The sequence below is a fragment of the Zootoca vivipara genome, chromosome Z, assembly GCF_963506605.1.
Source record: "Zootoca vivipara chromosome Z, rZooViv1.1, whole genome shotgun sequence".
NCBI lineage: Eukaryota > Metazoa > Chordata > Lepidosauria > Squamata > Lacertidae > Zootoca > Zootoca vivipara.
The window spans coordinates 12,264,372-12,290,080 of NC_083294.1; the positions used below are offsets into that span (position 1 = coordinate 12,264,372).

General features: G+C 46.4%; 1 protein-coding gene across 2 annotated transcripts in view; it reads left to right on the top strand.

Moving 5' to 3' along the window:
• The first annotated feature begins 4,065 nt into the window (after window positions 1–4,065).
• LAMC3 (laminin subunit gamma 3) overlaps window positions 4,066–25,709 on the top strand; it is a 98,580-nt gene continuing 76,936 nt past the window's right edge. The window contains exons 1-2 of one of the 2 annotated variants that reach the window (XR_009557032.1): window positions 4,066–4,792; window positions 19,286–19,590. Coding sequence is in view for 1 of the 2 variants with exons in the window: in XM_060270544.1 (XP_060126527.1) it covers window positions 4,420–4,792; window positions 19,286–19,590 (678 nt within the window). In the remaining variant the exon portion in view is untranslated. The remainder of the gene's footprint in view (window positions 4,793–19,285; window positions 19,591–25,709) is intronic. The other variant, XM_060270544.1, reaches the window with a different exon arrangement.

Sequence of the window (25,709 nt, forward strand, 5' to 3'; positions counted from 1 at the left end):
GATCGAAGGCTTTTTCGGCATCTACTAATAACATCGCTGTTTCGATGCTTGGTTTTAAATCTAGGTATTCTATCAAGTCAATAATTACTCTGATGTTGTCTTTGATTTGCCTTCCGGGTAAAAAGCCAGCCTGGTCTTTTCCAATTATTCTATTTAATACGCTTTTCATCCGGTTCGCAAGTATCGCTGTAAATATTTTATAATCTGTATTTAATAATGAGATCGGTCTGTAATTCTTAATTAATTTTCTATTTGAATCTCCTTTAGGTATTAATGTAATTAATGCTTCTTGCCATGACCTCGGTGTTAATCCTTTCTCTAGAATTTCATTCATTATTTTCCTTAATCTTGGGGTTACCAAATCTTCTAATACTTTATAATATTTGGCCGACATCCCGTCTGGTCCGGGCGATTTCCCTTCTTTCATATTCTTTATCACTTTTCTTATTTCCTCTTCTTGAATTTCGGCATTTAGGTGCTGATACTCAATTTCATTAATTTCTGGTAATTTATTTTCAATCAAATAGTTTTGAATTTCTTTCTCATCTTTCCCTTCCTCTTCATAGAGTCTTTAATAGTAATTTACAAAACTTTCCTTAATTTGTTGCGAATCCGTGATTTCTTTCCCCTCTTCCATTATACTGTTTATTATTCTGTCACTCTGTCTTTCTTTTATTAACCAAGCTAGCATCCTACCCGGTTTGTTGGCATGCTCAAAGTATTTTTGTTTAGTCCACAATATTTTATTTTTAACTTCGCTATTTATTATTTCTGAGAGGTGGTTTTGTAATATTTTAATATGTTGCCTCAACTCTTCATTACTTGGGTTCTTTATTAGATCTTTCTCTTTCTCTCTTATTTGTTTGCTCATTTCCATTATTTCCTTTTCTTTTCCCTTTTTTATCCTGGCATGACGCCCTCCCTCCTAACTGGCCCGCCCTTCGCCTCTGTGGCTCAGCCCAGCAGCCTTGGAGAAATAAGGAATACAAAAGAAAGCTGCGCATGCGTTGTTACGTGGTGGGGTATTGCTTTGGAGGGGCAGGGGGCAGTGATACCCCGTTACTCGCAATTTGCCGCCCCGGGTGTCGCGGCGCCTCACTACACCCCTGGTGGCAGGAGATGATATATTGTTTATTAATATCCTTCCTAACTTGCACTAGCAAGTTTGTTCACTTAGCAAAGTGCATTCTCCCTTTACACAGCAGAAAACTGGTTGCAAACTTGTGTGAGTTTCTTAAGACAATAAGCAATTCAATCTGGCTTGTCCAGATTGAAATACATATGTTTTAATATCTTCCTGGTAAGACCCCTTGAATCCCTCCTTAAAAAATAAAGACACCACAGTCTTATTCATACGCAATAAAAAGAAAGTTTACTCGCGATCAGGCAGAGCACAGTGTGATCCCTGAAGGCAAGCTTTAGGCTTAAAGTTACAAACATGTACAAACAGGTTTATCCCTTAAGGGAGATGACCCGGGGGACTGCTTGGCTGGTAGCCAGCAGTTCAGTCCAGGAAGTTCGCAGGACGAAAGGAAGATGGAAAAAGGAGCTAATGGCAACATGCCTTGTCCTTTTACCAGGTCTGGAAAGGTCATGCCCACCCACTAGTCACATGCAAGGAAGGATGCTCCCAGGTGTAACAGGAAGTTCAACTGGCTGGACCAACATCCCCTTGCATGTCCACTCTAGGAAAACAAGGAATGTTGTATTTGACTGCTCCCAGTGGATTACTTTCCACACCTCTCACCCCTTAACAAACATTGGAGTGGCCTAATCACAATTTTGTTCTCAAATGTGCCTATAGGTTCATTTTAGAATGCACAAACTGAATAGAATCCCACCCCACCCCCTGCACCCCCCCAGTCTCTGCCTTGTCTTCACAAAGGGGTCTTGGGTGGGGAGAGCTGTTCTGAAGCTGCTGGCCTGAATTTGGGGCACCTGGCAGCTGAACTTCCTTTTAAAAACCTCTAATGGATAGTGCAGCAGCCTGCAGTTGAACCCACTGAGGAAGGCATCTTGCCCAAAGACCCTCCAAAACCGGGAGATGCCCTTCTTGTGATGATGCTTACAAGGGAGAAGGTAAGCCATTTCCCTCAAAACATCTAAGGTGGCCCTGAGGACAATCATTAAAAATTAATCTAAACATGACATGGTTCCCTATGTTTCTAAATCTTGAGGAATAGCAAAAGAAGCAGAATGCAGAAAGAATTAGGAATCCTACTTACACTTTAGATGAAGTCTCTTCTTTGTGTTAGAAAACATTTTTGCTTTCTCACAAACGACCTCTTCTCGCCTCAAGTAGTTGATCTTCCCAGAGTCCTCATCCCAAAGTCACTCAGCTGAGGGAGTAGGGACATGTCACAATGGAGGACATGATACCGTTACTTTAGCTACCTTGCTTAACAATGGGCATTGTTCCCCTTAATATTTATTTTTCAAATATATCTTTCAGTGGGTTAAGCCGTCTTATTTATTTATTTAGAAAAGATCTAGAGCTGGCTTCATCCAGCACGGTGCATTTCTGGAAAGGACAGGAAACGCCACACAAACATACAGACTTTTCAACATGGTGGGGTCACCAAGGGAAAACACTTCTGGCCTAGACTACGCCTGCTGTTTCTCACTCAATAGTTAAAAATAACCCCTCTCAACAGGACTTCGCCCTTTGAGGAAGGGTAGAGAAACTCCCCAATTTAACATTCTTCAGTAAAACCTGGCCCCTTTATCTCTCTGACAAAATAGGCACTCACCTATCAATCATCCACCTGCCTGCTGCCCAGCAGTCTCCTGCCTGAGCTGACAGAGATGGTCTCAGTGGCTGTGTTGAGGACCCCCAGAATGCTGGTTTTGAGGGGCTTCAACTGTTGTGTATTGAGTCAAAGGATTTTATATCTGTATTATTATTGTCTGTATTGCATTAGGATAAAGTAACTGCCATTTGGTTCCAGAGGGTACAGCTACTATTGGTTCATTTAAGCTGCTGTATTTGGATCCTCTGTCTTATTGGTTCCCTCCAAAAGGCAGCACTGTGATTGCCTGATATTGTTCCCTCCAAAATGTATCCCTTTCTAGCTAGTTCCCTGTCCCTATAAATGTAGCCTTCCTGCCCTCACAGTCAGTCTTGTTCACTTTAATAAAGAGCTGTTACTAGAGAACTGTCTCCAGCATGTTATGTCAAAAGAGCTGAAATCACAAACCCCATGTCACAACATCAACATTGATGCAGAGGCGACCGGCTCCCTGCTATACTCTAGAGCTTAGAATGAGAAAACAGGTGGAAGACGGCTTGACCGCAAGTGTGAGGAAACTCTGGCTGTATGCAATTGAATACTGGTGAGGGCTCATCATTGAGTGTACCTAGTGGGCAGTGAAGACAGCAAAGAAGCCTTACTCTGCTGCCTCCTTTGCATCCTCATTGTGCTGTCCAGCAGAGCTTTTCCAGGTAGCATGGAGCCTGCTACAGTCTGGCCCGAAGGAGGTGGCAGAACCAATGGCGCCTTGCTGTGACTTGTTTGCAAGGCGTTTTGAGGATAAAATCATTTGCATTCACCAGGATTTTGACTCCGCTGTTACAGTAGATTAATCTCAAGGGGCTTTGGTGGATTAACATTCTACGTCCCTTTAAATGTGCTTGTGGGAGGGGGGCTTATAGGTTTGCTTTGTTTTTTCCTTGTTTTTATTATGTTTATTATTATTATTATTATTATTATTATTATTATTATTATTATTATTACATTAAACAGTCATGTCTTCCCCCAAAGAATTCTGGGAGTTCTAGTGGTTTTTTTTTACATGTGCTGTGAGTTGTTAGGAGAGCCCCAATTGCCCTCCGAGAGTTGCAATCTCAGAGTGGTATAAACAATCAATCCTTCTTCCCAGGGAACTCTGAGAATTGTAGCTCTGTGAGAGCAATAGCAGCCTCCTCATGACTCTCAGCACCTGTAGCAAACTACAGCTCTCAGAATTCTTTAGGGAAAGCCATGACTGTTTAAATTGCTATCATAGCAGTTTAAATTTATGGTGTGAATGTGGCCTTGGAAAGTTGCTAGTTACGATGTGCTGCCACAATGAAGGGTTTTATCTGAGCACAATAAAAGACTTTGGTTCTTTATGGGCCTGTTCTCTAAGTGTCCTCCCTCCAAACCAACCAAACAAACAAACAAACAAACATCCAGTCCCCTTCACTCTTTCTTTGATCCTGAGAATTTTGGGAGGCCATTTTCACCCAGCCCTACAAAATAACCTTTGGATGTGGAGTGTGACGTTTCCATCTCCGTCCACAAGATGGAACTGGGAGAGAGAATATCTGTGGGATTCTTTCTGCTCAGTTAGAGGAGAAGAAGAAGGAGGGAATTGTGAGCGCCTCTTTAAAGCCTGGGATTGTGTAAAGACATTTCAGTGGCTTCTTTGAGGCTGATCATGGCTGGGGTAATCTGGTGTCTGGCTTTGGCTTGGCTGGACCTGCACCTGACCATGGGGGCCATGGATTCATGCTATGATGCCCATGGACGGGCACAGCACTGTATGCCCATCTTTGAGAATGCCGCATTTGGGAGGCGTGCGCAGGTGTCCAACACATGTGGCTCCCCACCAGAGGATTACTGTCTCCAAATGGGAACACGAGACTCCGCCACACTCTGCCACCACTGTGATGCCAGCAGCGATGTGCTCCACCACAACGCCACCTACCTGACAGACTTCCATAGCCAGGAAGAGCCCACGTGGTGGCAAAGCCAGTCCATGGCCTTCGGGGTTCAGCACCCCAACTCAGTCAATATCACCCTTCACCTGGGTAAGTTGGAGTGACCTTGTTTTTCTCTCTTCTCCCCTCTCCCCTGCAGCAGCCAAACGGTACATTCAAAGCACATTTTCACCTCCAAAAAACCATGGGAACTGTTGTTTATTCTTCACAGAACTCCCAGCACCCTTAACAAACTACTGTTCCCAGGATTCTTGGGGGGGTGTGTGCTTTAAATGAATGGTGTGTACACAGCCTTAATTCAGCATCACATGCAAGCACGCTGGCAGGGTGCAATTCGGGGATGAGTGGGGTGATCTCTCCTACCTAGTTATCTGAAAGGGTGAAACCCTCCTCAACCACTTTACCTTGTTGTTTTTATCTTGGGCTCTCAGCATTTATTTCTGTTAGGTTAGGCCAATGGAATTATTTAGAAACTCAACTTGCAACAAGCTTCTAAAGTTTCTATTTTAATTCAAATAAACTACCCCATATGTGCCCACTTGATAGCTCCAATCAGTGGAATTGGCACTTTTAGAATTGCCACATAATGTTCATTCCGTGGCTGCAAGGAATGGGATCTTTTAAGGCCTCGTTTGCACTATACATTTCATTGAGTTTCACACCACTTCAAACAGAATCATGGAAAATGTAAATTGTTAACAGAGCTGAGTTTTGTTAGGAAGTCCCCCCTTTCCCTCCCAGAGCTACAATTTCCAAAGTAGTTTAACAGTCAAGCCCTCTTCCCATGGAACTCAGGGAATTGTAGCTCTGGGAGGGGAATAGGGAGGTCACCTAACAACACTCAGTACCCTTAAGAAACTACCGCTCCCGGGATTGTTTGGCTATTTAAAGCACTATGATACTCCTTGAAATCTGTAGTGCAAATGGGGCTCTAGATTCTGGAACTCCCTGCCTACACATGTCAGATAGGTATCCTTTAATGTTTTCAGCACCTGCTAAAAGTCTTTTTCTCTAGGCAAGCCTACCCAGCCATGTAGTTTTATAATGAACATTTGTTTTTAAATCTGCTGACTTTGCCTATATTTTGATCATTTCATTATGTCAATTTGAATAAATATTTTATAGCATCTTATGTAAACCGCATAGAAATAATGGGTGATAGTCAACTATTTTTTCCTCAGGGTAGACCTATTAAAATGTTCATTTCTATAGGTTTGCTCTGAGTAAAACATCATTGAATACCACCCATTTGTTTGTTATCAACGGGTTTATAAAACACATATCTATGTATAGTACTGTGATTAACAAAACAGGTATTTTATATTTCGGCTTCCACCTTCATCGGGTACTCTGCTAAAAAATGAAATTATGTTGTGTCCGAAGTGGCAGTTATGGAGCTTTGAGGGTGGAACAATCAGATTGGCTTTGTTTGCTGAAGCTAAACAATGTTGGCACTATTCTCCACACTGTGGCCTGCTAACATGTCCTGCAGTGTGTACATGCATATATCCTATAGATATAGGAAGTGCTTTTATGGGTGGGTGGGGGGAAATGAGGCACTGGTACTCATATGTTGATTAAAAGTGCCATGGATGCCAATGCAATATCGCTGCCATGAGCAAGAGGTGAGGGCCCTCTGGTGAATATCATCACCCAAAAAGCATTGGATATAAACATATATGTTTCCAATTTTAGTCTTATTCAGAGCAGACCCAGAGGAATTAATGAACATGACTAACTTAGGTTTGTTCATTTCGGCAGGTTTACTATAAGTAAAGCTGAGTTAGATACAATCCCTTGCAATTAATATTTTGAATAGCACAGCTGGAAACACTGGTAGATTTTAGATACTGGCAAATATTCCAAATAAAAAACAGCTAAAAATGTGTGTGGTCCAAAAGAATTCCAGTGAAAAAGCTTGAAAAATAGCAATAATCAATCAAATAAAAACCCACAAATGGCTTATCTCTGACAAAATAATAATAATAATATTCCTCTTTGCTGGAGATGGAGAACCTGTGCTGCACTCCCTCCACATGTTGCTAGACTCCAGCTCCCATCAGCCCCAGACAGCATGGTCAACAGCCAGGGGTGATGGACACTGAAGTCCAGTAATATCTGGAGGTCCACAGGTTCCCTATTACTGTGCTAAGATCTTCCCACCTTTCCAAATATTAACTGACTTGTATATGTTGCTATTTCCGGTATACTAGAATTTGTTAGTGAATGTTAGCAATAAATAAATATTGAATCATAGAATCGTAGAGTTGGAAGAGACCACAAGAGCCATCCAGTCCAACCCCCTGCCAAGCAGGAAACACCATCAAAGCATTCTTGACATATGCCTGTCAAGCCTCTGCTTAAAGACCTCCAATAAGAAGGAGACTCCACCACACTCCTTGGTAGCAAATTCCACTGCCGAACAGCTCTTACTGTCAGGAAGTTCTTCCTAATGTTTAGGTGGAATCTTCTTTCTTGTAGTTTGAATCCATTGCTCCGTGTCCGCTTCTCTGGAGCAGCAGAAAACAACCTTTCTCCCTCCTCTATATCAGTGTTTCTCAACCTTTTTTGGGCAAAGGCACACTTGTTTCATGAAAAAAATCACGAGGCACACCACCATTAGAAAATGTTTAAAAAATTAACTCTGTGCCTATATTGACTATATATAAAGTAATTCTCCCACGGCACACCAGGCAACATCTCACGGCACACTAGTGTGCCGCGGAACAGTGGTTGAGAAACACTGCTCTATATGACATCCTTTTATATATTTGAACATGGCTATCATATCACCCCTTAACCTTCTCTTCTCCAGGCTAAACATACCCAGCTCCTTAAGCCGTTCCTCATAAGGCATCGTTTCCAGGCCTTTGACCATTTTGGTTGCCCTCTTCTGGACATGTTCCAGCTTGTCCGTATCCTTCTTGAACTGTGGTGCCCAGAACTGGACACAGTACTCCAGGTGAGGTCTGACCAGAGCAGAATAAGTGGTACCATTACTTCCCTTGATCTAGATGCTATACTCCTATTGATGCAGCCCAGAATTGCATTGGCTTTTTTAGCTGCTGCATCACACTGCTGACTCATGTCAAGTTTGTGGTCTACCAAGACTCCTAGATCCTTTTCACATGTACTGCTCTCAAGCCAGGTGTCACCCATCCTGTATTTGTGCCTTTCATTTTTTATTTTTTTTGCCCAAGTGTAGTACTTTGGGCATATTGAAGAGAAGATAACCACTGCAGCAATTACCCTGGAAAGTGCCAAACATAGAAATTCCTGGGTTTAGCCTAAGCAAACTAGTTGGGCTGGGCTGGTTGAATGTAAAGCATTATGAAACCAGGGCCAGGCATCCACACATCAAAGAAGGTGTTTGGGTCTGTACAAATCAGGGGTTGCAAAGGTATGGTAATCGGGAGGGGCCTGAATAGCTGTTGGCCTCCATCTGTCTCGAGAGACAATGGAGTGTACCTCCAGGGGTAAAGTCAAACCACTGTGTTAGCAGCACTGAAGTCACCTCCCTGGGGTGCAAACCTGGGCAGTGTGTATGGAGGTCCTGAACTGCCTAGATGAGGAGACCCACCCTCTTAGACTTGCCCTAATGCCATACAAGAATATAGAAGAAGGGTGGGGGGAGCCGACAGGAGGTGAGGTGTTGCAATTGGCTATGTGTTCTGGGAAGGAGAAGGAGAAAAAAGGGAGAATACCATGCAGGGGCAGGAGGGCATCATATATTAGGACTGGCTGGGGAGCAAGAACAAAGGGGTGGTGCTTAGGATGGCTCTGTCTGCAGTGCTGGGCTGCTATGAAGAACAAATGGCTCTTAAGATGACAATGCTGTAAGATCTGCACCCCCTTAATCTAAACTCAGGTGTAAATATGTGTAATTAAACTGCCTCCGCTGCATCATGCTTCTCAACAGGAACACAACTCCTGGAACCCCCTGGAATCTCATGCACTGCTCAGAAGAGATGGTGTGCAATCTTTGTAACTATGCAGGCATCCTCTCCCCCCCCCCCCCCCGAATCAACTTGCATGTGACCACATAAATGTCTAGCACCGGGAAATAAATAAATAGATTCGAACCAGGAAATGGGGGGGGAAGCTGGTGAGTTCTTGTGGCTAGCGAGGAGCATAGCTGCCAAGTATCCCGTATCCGCCGGGAAAACCCATTTTTTCTCACCGTTTCTCGGCGGTCTCCCGTTTGGCAGAGAATCCCGGCATTGTCCCTTAAATTCGATTCTTCCTGGCGGCCATTTTTCTGGTGCCGCTTTGCCCTTCTATGGGCACCAGAAAATAGCGGCGCCGGCAGTCGCTTCCGCGCATGACCGGAGGTTGCGTGACGCGACTTCCGGTGGTGCTTCGCCCTTCTATGGGCATCAGAAAATGGCGGCGCCGGCGCCGGAAGTCGCTTTTACGTGTTTCCGGTCATGCGTGGAAGCGACTTCCGGCGCTGGCGCAGCCATTTTCTGGTGCCCATAGAAGGGCAAAGCGCCACCGGAAGTTGCGTCACGCAACTTCCGGTTGTGCGCGCGCTGCCGATCCCGGATCTTTACGATCCGGACTTGGCAGCTATGGCGAGGAGACCCTCCTCAGAGCCTGAAGAGGCATCAGCGGGGCGGGGGGGGGAGCCCCATGAGACCAGAGGTATAGCTGCTCAGACTCCCTGCCTAACAGCTGGTGTATGGGTAGCACAGAAAAAGCAGCCACTTTCCCATGTGTCTGCCAGCCAGCCCCGGAGCTTCAACTCTAGATGTTTTGGTCTGGATTGAAGAGAGAACGGGAGAGAGAGCTGGAGAACAGGGGGGAATAGACACCTAGAAGCTTTTTAGAGGGTGCCCCCCCACTTTATGCTATTTCGTTTATGAGCACTGGGGCATAGAATATAACTCCCACATTAGTGGGGAGATGCCTGTATTGTTAGTGGAACCTCGGTTTAAGTACACAATTGGTTCCGGAAGTCTGTACTTAACCTGAAGTGAACTTAACCTGAAGCGTACTCAACCTGAAGTGAACTTTCCCATTGAAAGTAATGAAAAGTGGATTAATCCGTTCCAGATGGTCCGCGGAGTACTTAAACTGAAGCGTACTTAACCTGAAGCGAACTTTCCTATGGAAAATAATGGAAAGTGGATTAATCTGTTCCAGACGGGTCTGCGGAGTACTTAAACTGAAAGTACTCAAACCGAAGCGTACTTAAACTGAGGTATGACTGTATATATATATATAGTAACTATAGCGATAGCAACACACATACCATCTTGGTGCCTTGCCAGCTCTGAGCAATTTCATTATATCCTTATATCCGGTTGCCCTCCCAAATCTTGGCTCCATTGCAATTATGGAATGATCTCTGATGACTGCTAAACAAATAAGCAGTAACTGCTCTAGCCTGAATCTCGGAGGACAAAACTTTATGTGTGTGTCTATTTAGCATGGTCTATGCTTTGGGGGGGGGGCTGTACTGTTGTCCTTCCTAGATGGCAAAACTGGAGGGGGTGGGTGGAGGGTTGGAGGTTCAAGCAACGGCCATCAAGTCCCAAGAGAAGAGAGACCCTTCAGGCCAAGAGAGTTCGGAACAGTCTGCTTCTGAGAGAGGTCGCTCCTTTCCCAACCCCCTGTGAACGCGCCCACATCTGTTACAAATTGACAGGATGTTTGGACTGGCCCTTCTACTTAGGATGAAAGGAGCTTGCCTAGCTCCAGTCTCTGACACCTCTGTTAAACCAGACTTTCCACCGCTTGACCCAGTACTGTGTGTCAAGGAAAAGACAATATGTGTTTTAGAGACAGCTTCTCTGAAAGCCCTTGGACATGACATGGCATGGGAGGACGGAGACAGGAATGTGACTACAGTCATACCTCGGTTTAAGTACGCTTTGGTTTGAGTATTTTCAGTTTAAGTACTCTGCGGACCGTCTGGAACAGATTAATCCACTTTCCATTACTTTCAATGGGAAAGTTCGCTTCAGGTTAAGTACACTTCAGGTTAAGTACAGACTTCCGGAACCAATTGTGTACTTAAACCGAGGTACCACTGTACTAGGAAGAAGCTGGTGTCCACTGAAGCAGAACTTGATTGTCATTTGTTTCTGTTGCTCCTCCCTCACAGAAAATCTGTTCCCAGTGGCCACATTTACACCATACCACTTTAAACTGTTGTGACATGGGTTTTGTGATTTCAGCTCTCTTGACAAAACATGCTGGAGACAGTTCTCTAGTAACAGCTCTTTATTAAAGTGAACAAGACTGAAGACTGAGGAGAGGAAAGCTACATTTATAGGGACAGGGGACTAGCTAGGAAGGGATACATTTTGGAGGGAACAATCTCAAGCAATCACAGTGCTGCCTTTTGGAGGAAACCAATAAGACAGAGGATCCAAATACAGCAGCTTAAATGAACCAATAGTAGCTGTACCCTCTGGAACCAAAAGGCAGTTACTTTATCCTAATGCAAATACAGACAATAATAATACAGATATAAAATCATTTGACTCAATACACAACACCCCTCTCCCCCTAGTGAGCACAGCAGACGTAATCCCTCAGGTACTGTGGGGTCCTACAACTTCTACCTGATCTCCTGACAACAGGTGTTGCAGGTTCTGGATTGGGTGTTACCTGTGGTGGAGGGGCTGCTATAGGGTTTTCATCAGGAACAGATGGAGTCCCAGACATCTCAGGGTCCCCGACCTGTACCTCGTCATCATGAGGACTAGCAGACCCTGGTTCATTTGCTGAAACCCCTGGTGACTGCACCTCTGGACCATTTTCACTCTGGTCTCGCAGCTGTGCGTCATTAGCCAGGGATGAATTATCTGACTCCTCCCTGCTGAGCGCCCGGCGCCTCAGCTGATCTATATGTCTCTTCCAAACTTGCCCATTTTCCAAGGTCACATAATAGGACACAGGTCCACTAGCCCGGGTGATCACACCGGCCACCCACCGCGGACCTCGTGAATAGTTCCTCACCCAGACCAGATCTTCAGGGGCGAGATACCTTGTTGTGTCAGTCTCAGCCTGGGGGGTTGCTCTTGAATTACGGTTTGGCATTTTATCTGGGTGGACATAATCCAGCACCGTTACCAGTCTTCTACCTAAGAGCAGCTCGGCTGGCGACTTGCCCGTCGCAGTACACGGCGTCGCATGCTGCAAAAATAACATTCGCGCAATGCGAGCCGACCAGTTACCCTCCATTAAGCGCGCAATGGATTCTTTGGCTGTTCTTACCATGCGCTCAGCCTGCCCATTGGAGGATGGGTGAAAGGGCGCGGATGTGACCCCTCTTATAAAGTTATCAGCCAAGAATGCCCTGAATTCTTGGGATACAAAAGCTGCCCCATTATCTGATACAATGGTCTCAGGTAACCCGTGGGTAGCAAACAGCTGCCTCAACACCTTGATTACGGCAGCTGATGCCATGCTAGGGACCATCGCCACTTCTAACCATTTGGAATATGCATCAACGATAACCAAAAAGACCTTCCCTTGGAATGGCCCAGCAAAATCTATGTGCAGCCGGCTCCAGGGAGTCCTGGACTGCTCCCACCAGTGGACTGGTGCTCTGGCCACTTCTGGCCGCACCTCTTGGCATGCCTTGCATGTTTGTACCCATTGTTCTATGTTCTGGTCCATTCCAGGCCACCACACATAACATCGGGCTAGCGACTTCATCCTGACCATTCCCGGGTGTCCCATGTGAAGCGTCTCAAGAACCCTGTTTCTCAGTGGTGCTGGGATGATCACCCTATCTCCCCATAGGAGACAACCCTTATGCATGGACAATTCGTGCTGCCTTGTCGCATAAGGCCTGAATTTTTCTTCATGCGGACCACCTGGCCACCCCCTCCCCACCCAAGTGAGCACACGGGAGAGAACAGCATCTTTCCTAGTTTTCTCAGCTATATCCGTAGCTGTTACAGGAGCCCCCGGAAGTGTTTCTAGCATCATAATGTGCTCCGCCGGAGCAGGATCCTCATTGCTCCCGCCAGGAAGGGGCAATCGACTCAGCGCATCAGCATGGCACAACTGTTTCCCCGGCACATGGGTCAAGGTGTACTGGAACCCATTCAGGAATATTGACCAACGCAACATTCTGGGGGAGAGAATTTGTGGCGTTTGTTTGTTTGGGTTGAACAACCCTAACAGTGGTTTGTGGTCCGTTTCAATGGAGAAATGGCGACCGTACAAATAATCATAGAACCTTTTGATTCCGGACACAATAGCCAGTGCCTCTTTATCAATTTGAGCATAGTTGCGCTCTGTGGGCGACAACGTACGGGAATAGAAAGAGATGGGCTTTTCCGACCCATCCGGTTCCCTATGACTCAGCACAGCCCCCAGACCGTATTGAGAGGCATCACATGCCAGGACCAGCGGCTTTGACTCATCATAATGAGCAAGGACGCTCCTGCTACTCAGCATTCCTCGCAAGGAGTCAAAAGCCTTCTGCTGCTCCCGCCCCCATCGCCACACATTCTTTTTCTGCAATAGTCTATGTAATGGTTCAGCTACCGAAGCTTTCTGGGGCAAGAACGAATGATAAAAGTTAATAAGTCCCAGGAATGACTGCAACTCCGTCTTGTTCTGTGGTCGTGGTGCCTCGATGATGGCCTTAATCTTAGCATCTGTGGGGTGGATGCCTGATGCATCAATTTTAAACCCCAAGAAATCCACAGTTGGCACCCCAAAACTGCATTTTTCTTTTTTCAGTTGCAACCCCACCTCCTTGAACTTGAGCAACACTGCACGGACACGCGCAACCAGTTCCTGTGGGTCTTTTCCAGCAATCAAAACGTCATCAAAAAATGGCAAGACCCCCGGCAGACCTCTTAACAGGCGTTCCATGAGCCCTTGAAAAATCCCTGGGGCCACACAAACTCCGAACTGTAATCTGTTAACTCTGAACGCCCCTTTATGTGTGACAATAGTCTGTGCTTCCGCTGATTGTGGGGTTACTGGCAGCTGTTGGTAAGCTTGTGCCAGGTCAATTTTGGCGAACACCTTGCCCCCAGCCAGTTTAGCCAACAGATGTGATACGACTGGAATGGGGTATGAGTTTCCCCTGAGTGCCTTATTGATAGTACATTTGTAATCTGCACATATCCTGACTTCCCCATTTGCTTTAAGGGGCGTGACGATTGGAGTCTCCCACTTAGCAGAGTCCACGGGTGAGAGAACTCCCTGCTTGACCAATTTATCCAGCTCTGCCTCGATCTTGGGTTGCAGTGCAAATGGCACTCGCCTTGGTTTGAGTCGGATTGGGGCCACACCGGGGTCCAACTCGAAGTCAACTGGGGGCCCTTTATAACAACCCAGTTTTCCATTAAAGAGACCAGCAAATTCCTTGCATAATGCCTCGCTCATCTCAGGGCAGGTTTGGATTGAATTAAGCCCTGAGATACTCAGTCCCAGGGCGGGGAACCAGTCAGTGCCCAGGAGACTGGGGCGACTGCCCTTCGCAATCACCAGTTTGAGTACAGCCTGTTTGTCCCGGAACTGTACTCTCACGGCACACATTCCCATAACATGGATGCGGCCTGCTGAGTACGACTGCAAGGTTGCCGGGAAGGGCTCCAGAGGGGGCAACTTACCCCTGGGGAAGAATGTCTTCGCGGTCTGGTCCGACACGATGGTGAATGCAGATCCGGAGTCCACCTCCATGTCGCACTGCTGACCCTCAATCTTCACCTTGACGTGTGCCTTGCCTTGCGCTGGAAACTGCACGGCCCTCCCGTTGATCTCCGTTACGTAGTGGCAGTCCTTTAGAAAACGAGTTGCTGTGGGCGGTCTGCGATGCTCCAGTCTAGGTGCTCCTGTTGCTCCCGACGCCGCCGATCTACAGACCCTGGCGATGTGACCCGTCTTTCCGCACGTCCGGCACATAGCATCCCTGAAACGACAACTCTTCCGCTCATGGTTTCCGCCACAACCTGGGCAACTGCCTCGGCGATCTTTGTGCACTGTGCAGGCCTGACGCACCAACTCGACCCCACGGACTGGGCTCTGGCTCGGAGTAGCCTCTAGCTCGTCCATGGCATGCGCAACTTCTATCTGTGGCTTAGTGGCCTTGCGACTGGCATCAAGCTCCTCTCTTTCATAATTCTCCGTGGCGGTGGCCTCCTTCAAGGCTGAAGCAAGGGTAACCTCTTCTTTAGCCACGATGCGTCTTCTGGCTTTCTTGCTGCTCAGACCACCAATAAACCGATCCAGGAGAGTCTCTTCCAGATTTTGGAAGCCGCAGTGCTGAGCGAGCTTCCGGAGTTCAGCCAGAAATGTGGATACAGACTCCCCAGCATGCTGCTGCCTCTTATGGAACTCCATCCGCCGGGCCATCTTGGTCTCAGTAGGCGCCAAGTGGCTTGTTAGGCAGGCAAGAATATCTTTGAGAGATGTCTCACTCAGCTTCGCTGGAGCAAGTAATGCCTTGGCCAGCTTGAAGGTCTCGGGCCCACAGTAGCTCAGGAATGTGGCCCTTCTTTTGCTGGCATCGGTGATCCCTTGAGCCACTGCAAAGAACTCGAAGCGTTCGACGTAGTCTTCCCATGTGTGGGGCTCTGATGGCTGGAAGGGCTCCAATACCCTTGGACTCTCCATTGTCCTAGCGGGCAGGGTCGTCTTCTCAGCTGGCCAGTGAGTCTTGTTCTCAGCTGCAATCCGGACTCTGAGGCAGGGTTGTGTTTAACCGCTCCTCAGCATTCCGGATCCCATCCTCGTCGCCAGTTGTTGTGACGTGGGTTTTGTGATTTCAGCTCTCTTGACAAAACATGCTGGAGACAGTTCTCTAGTAACAGCTCTTTATTAAAGTGAACAAGACTGAAGACTGAGGAGAGGAAAGCTACATTTATAGGGACAGGGGACTAGCTAGGAAGGGATACATTTTGGAGGGAACAATCTCAAGCAATCACAGTGCTGCCTTTTGGAGGAAACCAATAAGACAGAGGATCCAAATACAGCAGCTTAAATGAACCAATAGTAGCTGTACCCTCTGGAACCAAAAGGCAGTTACTTTATCCTAATGCAAATACAGACAATAATAATACAGATATAAAATCATTTGACTCAATACACAACATAAACAAAAATGGCTTCCCCAAAAAGATTACTGGTATGTGAGCTATAGTTTGTTAAAGGTGCTAAGGTGACCCCTGTTCCCCACACAGAGTTAGAATTTCCAGAGTTCCCTGTGAAAAGGGATTGACTGGTAAGAATTGTAGTCCTTAGTGTAGGACTGTCGGCAATCTATGAGAGATTGCAATTCCCACAGGCTCTGTTGGAGATGGGAGAAGAACACATTGTCCTAGCTGAAGAACAGCACATTTTCTGGAACCGGAGCAAACTGCAGTTGAGTCTAACAGTGGCAAAGTAAACACCATTGCTGTTTTTAAACAGGATGTTAAAAACTCACCCAAACACACTACTGTCTCCACAAAGGAAAGCCACCACCTCCATCCCCTGCTCACAGGCTTCTCAGAGTTATCTGATATGAGGATGCTGAATTAGATGGCGTGATCCAGACCAGCAAAAAAATCCTTATGTTCTTTACATACATTAATATATTGCCATTAATAAACAGTAGTATTTAGATAATATTTGGAGTATTGAAGGGAAGGCCAGTGGAAAAATACAGGCTAAGCTCTTTTTCCAGGTCAGGGCCTCACCCGGGATAGAGGCTGTTGACAAGAGGTGTTGATGGCCCATCCCTGAGAACACCTTGGCTCTGTGCAAAACAGAGTTGCAATGGTTACTGGGGCGGAGAAAGGTTTAGGATTGAAAACGGGAGAAGAGGCAGACTGTGCTGTGAGATGACAATGCTGTAAGATCTGCATCTCCTTCATAAGGTACCTAAAGGTAAAGGGACCCCTGACAATTAACTCCAGTCGCAAACGACTCTGGGGTTGCAGCGCTCATCTCACTTTACTGGCCGAGGAAGCCGGCGTTTGTCCACAGACAGTTTTTCTGGGTCATGTGGCTAGCATGACTAAGCCGCTTCTGGTGAACCAGAGCAGCGCACGGAAACGCCGTTTACCTTCCCTCCGGAGCGGTACCTATTTATCTACTTGCACTTTGATGTGCTTTCGAACTGCTAGATTGGCAGGAGCTGGGACCGAGCAACGGGAGCTCACCCCATTGCAGGGATTCGAACCACTGACCTTCTGATCGGCAAACTCACTCCTTAGTGCTCACAAGAGCCTTCAATTGCTCATTTTTTATGATGCAGAAATGCCTGCAACAGACATCTCCCCCTCATCTGTTCCAGGGTTACTTGCCAATCCCCTACCCTGCCCAAGTGAGGGGCACAGAAAGTCTGTTGGTGGATTCAAAATCTCATCTTTTACTTGCTAATCAATGACAGATGCTGACATTTACCCTTGCAGTAGCTGTTGGAAACGCAACACATGCCTGGAAGGTTCTTGCATTGTCCCAGCTCCTTCACAGACATTTTTCATATGGGTGCAATTAAGTGTTTGTTTTCCCCGCCCCTTAGTCCCAGAATAATTGCCTTTTCTCAACATTTTGGATTCATTAGGGTCTCAAATGAGGCTAGCTGATTATGGTGTCTCTTTTCATTGCAAATAATTTTGCAGCGGGGAAGTGACTCTTCACTGTTTGGATTCTTTCCCTTGTGGCTGACAAAAGAATCGGTTATTGTTGTTGTTTTTTCAAAAAATAAAATAAAAATAAATAAAAAATGAATGCTGGATGAAGGAACTGAGAAATCCTGTTTCTGCTCACCATAAGGGGAAACAGACACTGTGTCACCTTCTTTCCAACCCAAAAAATGGCTAGCAGTGCACATGTTGATCTAATTCTTGAGGACTATTTTCGGCAGGCTGGCGTCACTGTGTCCGTGCAGCACCCTCAGGCTCTGACGCAGTCCCTTGAAAGGTCACTGAAACTTAGAGGGGGAAATATCTGTTCCTGAAAGGAGAAGTAAAGTGGATAGGTAGCAGGGCAACATAGAGGTCCCCTCTGCTATAGATGATGGTTGAACCAACAGAAGGAATGAGTGGTTGAGCTGTGACCTGGCGCAAGTGGCATTGGCCTTTCACCTGCCACTACATACTTCCCACCAAAAGAATAAGGCCCCACGCTGCACTATACATTTAAAACACTATAATATCACTATAATATTGCTCTGGTTTGCCAGAAGCGGCTTTGTCATGCTGGCCACATGACCTGGAAACTGTACGCCGGCTCCCTCGGCCAATAATGCGAGATTAGCGCGCAACCCCAGAGTCGGTCACGACTGGACCTAATGGTCAGGGGTCCCTTTACCTTTACCTTTAATATCACTTTAAGCAGTCATGGCTTCCTCCCACCCACCAAATACTCCTAGGAACTGTAGCTTGTTCTGTGTGGTGAGAGTTGTTAGAAGAATGCTGTTCCGAGCAAAGAGCTACAATTCCTAGAGTTCCCTGTGAAGAGGGATTGAGTTTTGATACCTAGAACATAAAGTCAGTTCACATGAGGTAAAAGTAAGGCCTCTGAAGCCCAGCCAGCAGTACCCCACATTAACTGGAACAAGCACCCTACCACATGCCAAAGAATCCTCCGGGAAGTTCTGAGTTTCCTCAGCAGATGAACTGATGCGGGCAAGGGTGTAACTATTGTTTTTGTTTTTTTAAACCCACTGATTGCTATAACTGCATTATGGCCCTTACTGATTTAATCCGTCCCAGCTGCTTTTTCCATCTTTTGCTGGCACGGGACAGCCCTAATGCCACTGCGCCACGATGCTTTCTGTGGATGAAAGACCTTTGCTTGTTGATTTAGGGCAGAAGGAGGAGGAGAAGAAATAAACATTCACATTTAGATCCAAGAGATAGAGGGGAAAGTAGAGCTCTCTGTTTTTTATTTCAAGAATGCTAGAGGGTCCTGCTGAGACATAGGGATGCAGGAGAAAATTGATTCAGTTCACAGTTAAAGGCGAACCGGCCATAATTTGTACTTCCCCAAACAATACACAAGCTGTAACTTAGCCATCCTTCAAAATGCTCAAAATCTTGCATTGCAGTTCTCAAACCAAGTTATTGATACCAAAAACGATAAATGAGTGTCATGTGTGCAGGAAAATGCATAGATTAGTAAATATATATATATTTAAATGCATTATCTTAAGGGAAATTTATTGCAAAAGTGCGTACATCAGGCAAAATTGTATACAGACAAGTGTCTATTAGGAAATTTTCTCACTAAGATGCTAGTGAATTTTCATGGGGACTTGTTAAAAAAAAGATATTCACAAAGTGATATGGAAATGTGGAGAAATGAGTTTAAGACTGGAAAAACAAGAAACTGAAATTGACTTATTCTCCTATGCCCAGCTGGAAAGGAATGAAAAGAATGTTTATAAGCAAGGTAATATTTTTTTTGGAAGAGACAATAGGGCACATCAACAAAAAGGTTGTAGCATGGAGTGTTCCCTGTTCAGGGACAGGGTGACTGGCCAAATGACACCTCTCCTGAGGAGAATTCTGAGGAGAATTTATCACTTTAACAAAAAAACACCCCACCCGAAGATAACAGTGATCAAAGTGGAGAATTTAACAACACTTGACCATTCTTTATTTTCTCTCCTTTTAGGAAAATCTTATGAAATCACCTACGTGAGGTTGAAATTTCACACCAGCCGCCCAGAAAGCTTTGCCATCTATAAGCGGAGCCATTCTAACAGCCCCTGGATCCCTTATCAGTACTACAGCGCCTCGTGTGAGAAGACATATAGGAAGCCGGAAGGGCAGTTCTTGCGACCTGGCCAAGATGAGCGGGTGGCGCTCTGTACAGACGAGTTCAGCGACATTTCCCCACTGAGTGGGGGAAATGTGGCTTTCTCCACCCTTGAAGGCCGGCCTAGTGCCTACAGCTTTGACCAGAGTCCCATTCTGCAGGTACAAATCTCTGGCTGGGTGGTCCCTTTGTTGTTGTTGTTGTTTAGTCGTTTAGTCGTGTCCGACTCTTCGTGACCCCATGGACCATAGCACGCCAGGCACTCCTGTCTTGCACTGCCTCCCGCAGTTTGGTCAAACTCATGTTCGTAGCTTCGAGAACACTGTCCAACCATCTTGTCCTCTGTCGTCCCCTTCTCCTAGTGCCCTCAATCTTTCCCAACATCAGGGTCTTTTCCAAGGATTCTTCTCTTCTCATGAGGTGGCCAAAGTATTGGAGCCTCAGCTTCACGATCTGTCCTTCCAGGGAGCACTCAGGGCTGATTTCCTTAAGAATGGATAGGTTTGATCTTCTTGCAGTCCATGGGACTCTCAAGAGTCTCCTCCAGCACCATAATTCAAAAGCATCAATTCTTCGGCGATCAGCCTTCTTTATGGTCCAGCTCTCACTTCCATACATCACTACTGGGAAAACCATAGCTTTAACTATACGGACCTTTGTCGGCAAAGTGATGTCTCTGCTTTTTAAGATGCTGTCTAGGTTTGTCATTGCTTTTCTCCCAAGAAGCAGGCGTCTTTTAATTTCGTGACTGCTGTCACCATCTGCAGTGATCAAGGAGCCCAAGAAAGTAAAATCTCTCACTGCCTCCATTTCTTCCCCTTCTATTTGCCAGGAGGTGATGGGACCAGTGGCCATGATCTTGGTTTTTTTGATGTTGAGCTTCAGACCATATTTTGCGCTCTCCTCTTTCACCCTCATTAAAAGGTTCTTTAATTCCACCTCGCTTTCTGCCATCAAGGTTGTGTCATCTGCATATCTGAGGTTGTTGATATTTCTTCCGGCAATCTTAATTCCGGCTTGGGATTCATCTAGTCCAGCCTTTCGCATGATGAATTCTGCATATAAGTTAAATAAGCAGGGAGACAATATACAACCTTGTCGTACTCCTTTCCCAATTTTGAACCAATCAGTTGTTCCATATCCAGTTCTAACTGTAGCTTCTTGTCCCACATAGAGATTTCTCAGGAGACAGATGAGGTGATCAGGCACACCCATTTCTTTAAGAACTTGCCATAGTTTGCTGTGGTCGACACAGTCAAAGGCTTTTGCATAGTCAATGAAGCAGAAGTAGACGTTTTTCTGGAACTCTCTAGCTTTCTCCATAATCCAGCGCATGTTTGCTATTTGGTCTCTGGTTCCTCTGCCCTTTCGAAATCCAGCTTGCACTTCTGGGAGTTCTCGGTCCACATACTGCCTAAGCCTGCCTTGTAGAATTTTAAGCATAACCTTGCTAGCGTGTGAAATGAGCGCAATTGTGCGGTAGTTGGAGCATTCTTTGGCACTGCCCTTCTTTGGAATTGGGATGTAGACTGATCTTCTCCAATCCTCTGGCCATTGCTGAGTTTTCCAAACTTGCTGGCATATTGGGTGTAGCACCTTAACAGCATCATCTTTTAAAATTTTAAATAGTTCAGCTGGAATATCATCACTTCCACTGGCCTTGTTATTAGCAATGCTTTCTAAGGCCCATTTGACTTCACTCTCCAAGATGTCTGGCTCAAGGTCAGCAACCACACTACCTGGGGTGTATGAGACCTCCATATCTTTCTGGTATAATTCCTCTGTGTATTCTTGCCACCTCTTCTTGATGTCTTCTGCTTCTGTTAGGTCCTTACCACTTTTGTCCTTGATTATGGTAATCTTTGTACGAAATGTTCCTTTCATATCTCCAATTTTCTTGAACAGATCTCTGGTTTTCCCCATTCTATTGTTTTCCTCTATTTCTTTGCATTGCTCATTTAAGAAGACCCTCTTGTCTCTCCTTGCTGTTTTTTGGAAATCTGCATTCAGTTTCCTGTATCTTTCCCTATCTCCCTTGCATTTTGCTTGCCTCCTCTCCTCCGCTATTTGTAAGGCCTCGTTGGATAGCCATTTTGCTTTCTTGCATTTCCTTTTCTATGCTGCCTCCTGTATAATGTTACGAGCCTCCATCCATAGTTCTTCAGGCACTCTGTCCACCAAATCTAAATCCTTAAACCTGTTCCTCACTTCCACTGTGTATTCATAAGGGATTTGATTCAGATTGTATCTTACTGGCCCAGTGGTTTTTCCTACTTTCTTCAGTTTAAGCTGGAATTTTGCTATAAGAAGCTGATGATCTGAGTTACAGTCAGCTCCAGGTCTTGTTTTTGCTGACTGTATAGAGCTTCTCCATCTTTGGCTGCAGAGAATATAATCAATCTGATTTCGATGCTGCCCATTTGGTGATATCCATGTGTAGAGTCGTCTCTTGTGTTGTTGGAAGAGAGTGTTTGTGATGACCAGCTTGTTCTCTTGACAGAACTCTATTAGCCTTTGCCCTGCTTCATTTTGAACTCCAAGGCCAAACTTGCCAGTTGTTCCTTTTATCTCTTGATTCCCTACTTTAGCATTCCAATCCCCTGTAATGAGAAGAACATCCTTCTTTGGTGTCATTTCTAGAAGTTGTTGTAGGTCTTCATAGAATTGGTCAATTTCACTTTCTTCAGCACCGGTAGTTGGTGCATAAAGGGTGGTCCCTTTATAATAATAATAATTTATTATTTATACCCCGCCCTTCTGGCCGGGTCTCCCCAGCCACTCTGGGCGGCTTCCAACAGAAAAATACAACACATTAATCTATTAAACATTAAAAGCCTCCCTGAACAGGGCTGCCTTCAGATGTCTTCTAAAAGTCTGGTAGTTGTTTTCCTTTTTGACATCTGTTGGGTGGGCGTTCCACAGGGCAGGCGCCACCACCGAGAAGGCCCTCTGCTAGTTCCCTGCAACTTGGCTTCTCGCAACGAGGGAACCGCCAGAAGGACCTCAGTGTCCGGGCAGAACGATGGAGGTGGAGACGCTCCTTCAGGTATACTGGACCAAGGCCATTTAGGGCTTTAAAGGTCAGCACTAACACTTTGAATTGTGCTCAGAAACGTACTGGGAGCCAATGTAGATCTTTCAAGACCGGTGTTATGTGGTCTCGGCGGCCGCTCTCAGTCACCAATCTAGCTGCCGCATTCTGGATTAGTTGTAGTTTCCGAGTCACCTTCAAAGGTAGCCCCATGTAGAGCGCATTGCAGTAGTCCAAGCGGGAGATAACTAGAGCATGCACCACTCTGGCGAGACAGTGTGCAGGCAGGTAGGGTCTAAGCCTGCGTACCAGATGGAGCTGATAGACAGCTGCCCTGGACACAGAATTGACCTGTGCCTCCATGGACAGCTGTGAGTCCAAAATGACTCCTAGGCTGCGCACCTGGTCTTTCAGGGGCACAGTTACCCCATTCAGAACCAGGGAATCCTCCACACCTGCCCACATCCTGTCCCCCACAAACAGTACTTCTGTCTTGTCAGGATTCAACCTCAATCTGTTAGCCGCCATCCATCCTCCAACCGCCTCCAGGCACTCACACAGGACCTTCACTGCCTTCACTGGTTCTGATTTGAAAGAGGTAGAGCTGGATATCATCCGCATACTGATGAACACCCAGCCCAAACCCCCTGATGATCTCTCCCAGCGGCTGCATGTAGATGTTAAAAAGCATGGGGGAGAGGACAGAACCCTGAGGCACCCCACAAGTGAGAGCCCAGGGGTCTGAACACTCACCCCCCCCCAACCACTTTCTGAACACGGCCCAGGAGGAAGGAGCGGAACCACTGTATAACAGTGCCCCCAGCTCCCAACCCCTCTAGACAGTCCAGAAGGATGTTATGGTCGATGGTGTCAAAAGCCGCTGAGAGATCCAGCAGGACTAGGAAACAGCTCTCACCTCTGTCTCTAGCCCGCCGGAGATCATCCACCAGTGCGACCAGGGCCGTTTCAGTCCCATGATGAGGCCTGAATCGGGACTGGAAGCGATCCAAATGGTCCGCTTCTTCCAGGCATGCCTGGAGTTGTTCAGCAACCTGGAGTTGTTCAGATCCAAATGGTCCGCTTCTTCCAGGCATGCCTGGAGTTGTTCAGCAACCACTCGCTCAATCACCTTGCCCAAGAATGGAAGATTTGAGACTGGGCGATAGTTGGCCATATTAGCCGCATCTAAAGATGGTTTTTTAAGAAGCGGTTTAATGACTGCCTCTTTCAGCGGGTCTGGGAATACTCCCTCATAGAGGGAAGCATTTATTACCCCGCAGAGCCCATCGCCCAGCCCTTCCCGGCTCGCTTTTATTAGCCAGGATGGGCAAAGGTCAAGGAGACAGGTGGTTGGTTTCACTCGTCCAAGCAGCCTGTCCACATCCTCGGAGGTAACAAATTGAAATTGATCCCATGAAACGTGACTAGACAGGGTTCCAGCACTCTCCCGCCCCGGCCCTGCTCCCACGGTGGAGTCTACCTCCCTCCGAATCTGAGCGACTTTATCTGCAAAAAACTTTGCAAAAGCATTACAGGAGATATTGGGGTCCCTACCAGGCCCCAATGACGAAGGTGGTTCGGATAGATTGCGAACCACCTGGAACAGTCTCCTGCTGCTGTTTTCTGCAGATGTGATAGAAACGGTGAAGAAGGTCCTCTTTGCCGTCGCCATTGCCACTTGGTAGGCTCGAAGTTGAGCTCTAGCCCGTGTTCGGTCAGATTCAGAATGAGTTTTCCACCACCGATGCTCTAGACGTCTCAACGACTGTTTCATCGCCCTCAGCTCCGGGGAAAACCATGGGGCTGTCCGGGCTCCATGCAATCGGAGAGGGCGCTTTGGAGCCAAACAGTCAATGTTGTTGTTGTTTAGTCGTTTAGTCGTGTCCGACTCTTCGTGACCCCATGGACCATAGCACGCCAGGCACTCCTGTCTTGCACTGCCTCCCGCAGTTTGGTCAAACTCATGTTCGTAGCTTCGAGAACACTGTCCAACCATCTTGTCCTCTGTCGTCCCCTTCTCCTAGTGCCCTCAATCTTTCCCAACATCAGGGTCTTTTCCAAGGATTCTTCTCTTCTCATGAGGTGGCCAAAGTATTGGAGCCTCAGCTTCACGATCTGTCCTTCCAGGGAGCACTCAGGGCTGATTTCCTTAAGAATGGATAGGTTTGATCTTCTAGCAGTCCATGGGACTCTCAAGAGTCTCCTCCAGCACCATAATTCAAAAGCATCAATTCTTCGGCGATCAGCCTTCTTTATGGTCCAGCTCTCACTTCCATACATCACTACTGGGAAAACCATAGCTTTAACTATACGGACCTTTGTCGGCAAGGTGATGTCTCTGCTTTTTAAGATGCTGTCTAGGTTTGTCATTGCTTTTCTCCCAAGAAGCAGGCGCCTTTTAATTTCGTGACTGCTGTCACCATCTGCAGTGATCAAGGAGCCCAAGAAAGTAAAATCTCTCACTGCCTCCATTTCTTCCCCTTCTATTTGCCAGGAGGTGATGGGACCGGTGGCCATGATCTTGGTTTTTTTGATGTTGAGCTTCAGACCATATTTTGCGCTCTCCTCTTTCACCCTCATTAAAAGGTTCTTTAATTCCTCCTCGCTTTCTGCCATCAAGGTTGTGTCATCTGCATAGCTGAGGTTGTTGATATTTCTTCCGGCAATCTTAATTCCGGTTTGGGATTCATCTAGTCCAGCCTTTCGCATGATGAATTCTGCATATAAGTTAAATAAGCAGGGAGACAATATACAACCTTGTCGTACTCCTTTCCCAATTTTGAACCAATCAGTTGTTCCATATCCAGTTCTAACTGTAGCTTCTTGTCCCACATAGAGATTTCTCAGGAGACAGATGAGGTGATCAGGCACTCCCATTTCTTTAAGAACTTGCCATAGTTTGCTGTGGTCGACACAGTCAAAGGCTTTTGCATAGTCAATGAAGCAGAAGTAGACGTTTTTCTGGAACTCTCTAGCTTTCTCCATAATCCAGCGCATGTTTGCTATTTGGTCTCTGGTTCCTCTGCCCTTTCGAAATCCAGCTTGCACTTCTGGGAGTTCTCGGTCCACATACTGCCTAAGCCTGCCTTGTAGAATTTTGAGCATAACCTTGCTAGCGTGTGAAATGAGCGCAATTGTGCGGTAGTTGGAGCATTCTTTGGCACTGCCCTTCTTTGGAATTGGGATGTAGACTGATCTTCTCCAATCCTCTGGCCATTGCTGAGTTTTCCAAACTTGCTGGAATATTGG